Here is a 3,729-nt window from a genome sequence, read left to right as displayed (position 1 = left end):
AGATGACAGATAGATATAGACAGGCCCGGACTGGCAATCTGTGAGTTCTGGCAAATGCCAGATGGGCTGCTGTATGGTTCCATAGAAAGTTCCATATAGTGGGCTGGTAATAGGCTGTTGACAGACAGATATAGATGACAGACAGATATAGATGACAGACAGATATAGATGACAGATAGATGGATAGAGGTAGATCAATAGTAAATGATAGATAGATCGATTGCTGTTGGTTTTAGCTCTCTCACAGCACGTGGGGCCCATGATGTAGAAAACACCGTGTCTGACAGGAAAAACAGGACAAAAAGGGAATATAAACGGGCAGGTGAACAATTTTATGCTGAAAAATCAGCTGACTGAATGTTTTTAATTATTTTTCATCTTAAAATCCCGTCACAGCAGCTCTTGGCACTCTTCTGAAGTGTTTGTACAGAATTACAGCAGGACTTCACTTTATGTACGTGTATATCATGTATAACAAGGACCCACGTTGCTGTATGAACGTGAACAAGAGCCCAGGAATAATCAATCAAACGCCCAGGCCCCACCAACTCTCCTTGTCTCCCTCAAATGCTCCCTCCCCCCATCCACTTCTCCTGTTTACAAGCAGCACGAGCTTCCTGGCACTGACGTCACGCCCATGACCCCCCTTTCCCTTTCTCCTCCACGTCACGACTGACGTTTACAGACAGCTGGCCAATCAGCCGCCGGTAAGATCCTTCCGGGAGGCGGGGCCGGCGTATAAAGGCGTGTGGCGCCTGTGGAGAGTTGTCAGAAGAAGAACGATCCGTCGTGAGACAGCAGAGACTGTGGGAGCTGATCCAGCCACGAGCAGCAAGAGGGCACTTCGGTGTATACTCTCCAGACTGCCTGCATTTTGTCCTCTTACCTGCTCCCACGTGACTCACACACTTTGTCTCTTTCTGAGGGGGACTTGACACTATTTGTGGGGATTCCAGCACTGCCCTTTATTGTGTGTGAGGCTACAGGACTGACTGACTCTGAACTGCCTTCCAGGCTTGCCTAGCAGAGTCCCACTACTTATTCTGTGAGAACCAGCTCCATCCTACATCTTCCATGTGCTCCAAGATGGAGCAGCCTTTCTACCACGACGACTCCTTGTTGTCAGCCTACTCTCGGCCAGATGCTGGCCTCATGAAGCCCACCCTGGGGCACCTGTCCTACTATACCACCCAAGACTCCCCGGCGCTCGCCTCCCATCATACGACACCTTCCAGCCTGAAAATGGCTGCCCCAGAGCTTGAAAGAATGATCATTCACAGTGGCCCTGGGGTCATAACTGGTCCAAGCGGAGGGCAACTCTACTACTCCCGTGGCAATGGCATAACAGAGGAGCAAGAAGGCTTTGTGGATGGGTTCGTTAAGGCCCTTGATGACCTGCACAAGATGAACCGTGATTGTCCTCCCAATGTGTCGTTAGGTGGAGGCTCTATTCCTCTGGGTGGGAGCGCTGCCTCCCCTGCTGGTAGCAACATCTACGGGGACACTGCTGTTTACACCAACCTGGCCAATTACCACCCAAACATCTACCGCCAACCCTCTGCCACAATTAACTATTTACCACAGACTCATGGTGCCTATGGGGCTTCACCCTTTAAAGAGGAGCCACAGACTGTCCCTGATACTGCTGGAGTAAGGGTGGACAGCAGAGAAGGGTCTCCTGCACCAATGTCTCCCATCAACATGGAGGAGCAGGAGAAAATCAAGGTGGAGAGAAAGAGGCTAAGGAACCGATTGGCCGCCACCAAGTGCCGCAAACGAAAGCTGGAGAGAATCTCCCGGCTGGAAGAAAAGGTGAGGGATCTAAAGAATGAGAACAACGGCCTAAGTGGTACAGCTGGGGCCCTTAGGGAGCAAGTGGAGCAGCTGAAGGTGAGGGTGAGGGAACATGCCCGTCATGGTTGCCACCTTCTGCTAACTGGGAAGGGGCATCAGGTTTTCTGAGAACCCTGGTGGACTGAGGCTGCTAGTGCAAGGAAGGGAGGCAACGAATAAAGATGGTCTCGGAGCTCCCTAGTAGGTGATCATCTCCTTCCGTTCATCTCCAGTAATCAAGGCATTTGTAAGCACAGGAGACCTACACAGAGACATCTGATATGAGACGGCAGTTGCCTGAAACATTCTGCTGTTACATTCTGGACTAGTATTGGAGCCCTTCTACTAACACTCCACACTTCAAATTCTATTGCCGCTCCTCCGGCTATTAATTAATAGGAGAAGGACTTGCACTTATCTCTGAAAAAAGAAGTAACTTGAGTAAAAACTGTGACACAGGCTCAGGTAGTAATGCACATTTTCTCCGGGGCAGTTACAAAGAGCAACCAATCAGCAACCTACCGTGGTCTGTTTACAACCACCAAATAAGATTGGTTGCTATGGGTTACTGAACGGGGAAAATTTGCACAGTTTCATTACATGAGCACGTATGTGTGTCTTTGCAAATGTATTGCTTTTACACTTTTCTGTGGGGGGATGGGCTGCTGTAAGACCCTTCTAACAAAACCTCATTGATGTCCCTAAACCCAGCACTTACATTTATCTTCATTAGAAACAGAACAACATAATGTGAAAAATGAGGAAGGCGGTTATATTAAAAATAGTCATGTGACTTCATCTTATGAGCTGAGGGTGGGGGGGAATTGGGCGTTGATTTGGAAAAGGGACCAATATAAATGTTTGAGGTCTGTGTAATCGATGCAAGGGTGCCTATTACACTGATACCGAACATGTTGCACTGTATAATGATACGAAGTATCTCTATACTGATATAATGCTGCACTCTTATTTGATAGACTTTTTTTTTTTGGACATTATGCATTCCTTTATAAAGCATTTGCAATATGTGGAATTGGGATAAGACTGGATGGAGATAGATATATATATATATATATATATATATATATATATATATATATATATAGCCTATACAAATGCAGCACATATTTTTGAACTCAAGTTTACAGAAACATTTATATTATATATATATATTCATCTTGGCCACTGCTGCTCTGCAGATCATTGCAGCGCGATTGTCTGACTTCGACTCGAGCAGAGTGTTATTTTTAGAAGTTCGTGGTGTTTCGGGATGAGATTTCTCTTCTGCCGGTATCAGAAAAAAAAATCCCCCGTCAAAATAATTTTATCTATCTATATATATATATATATATATATATATATATATATATATATATATATATATATATATAGCATCTATGTATTTAATGAAACAAAAAAAAGGTACTTTCAGCCGTCTGGGTATTTTATAGATGCTTCCTGGAAGCGCAAGTTTGGAAAACGAAAGAAGAAATATATATATATTTTAATGTTGGGAAATGTACTGTTGTTTTTTATACTGCGAATGTAACATGAACCTGGACCAGTGCTGTACAATTTTATATGTGTCATGTTTCAGTATTTAAGTAAATGATATTGTTTTTCTAACATGTGACCGTGTGGGTGCGTTTCTTTACTCTTGTGTCTGATCAAATGGGGCACAGGTATTTGCAAAGGGGGTGTGTGTGTGTGTATATATATATATATATATATATATATATATATATACACAAGTATAGTATCCCTTATCCGGAAACCCGATATCCAGAAAGCTCCGAATTACGGAATGGCTGTCTCCCATAGACTCCATTTTATCCAAATAATCCAAATTTTTAAAAAATGATTTCCTTTTTCTCAGTAATAATAAAACAGGAGCTT

The 3,729-nt window shown here is 44.0% G+C and overlaps 1 protein-coding gene across 1 annotated transcript; it reads left to right on the top strand.

The window, feature by feature from the left end:
- Positions 1–815: 815 nt before the first annotated feature.
- On the top strand, positions 816–3,461 carry junb.S (jun B proto-oncogene S homeolog). Its single transcript, NM_001097035.1, is given in 1 exon segment — positions 816–3,461. A coding segment is annotated over 1 exon segment (888 nt). The 5' UTR covers positions 816–1,074; the 3' UTR covers positions 1,963–3,461.
- Positions 3,462–3,729: the final 268 nt, after the last annotated feature.

This window comes from Xenopus laevis, chromosome 3S, assembly GCF_017654675.1.
Source record: "Xenopus laevis strain J_2021 chromosome 3S, Xenopus_laevis_v10.1, whole genome shotgun sequence".
NCBI classification, from domain to species: Eukaryota; Metazoa; Chordata; class Amphibia; order Anura; family Pipidae; genus Xenopus; species Xenopus laevis.
Note: the sequence above shows the minus strand (reverse complement) of the source record. Positions and strands in the feature narration are given on the sequence as shown.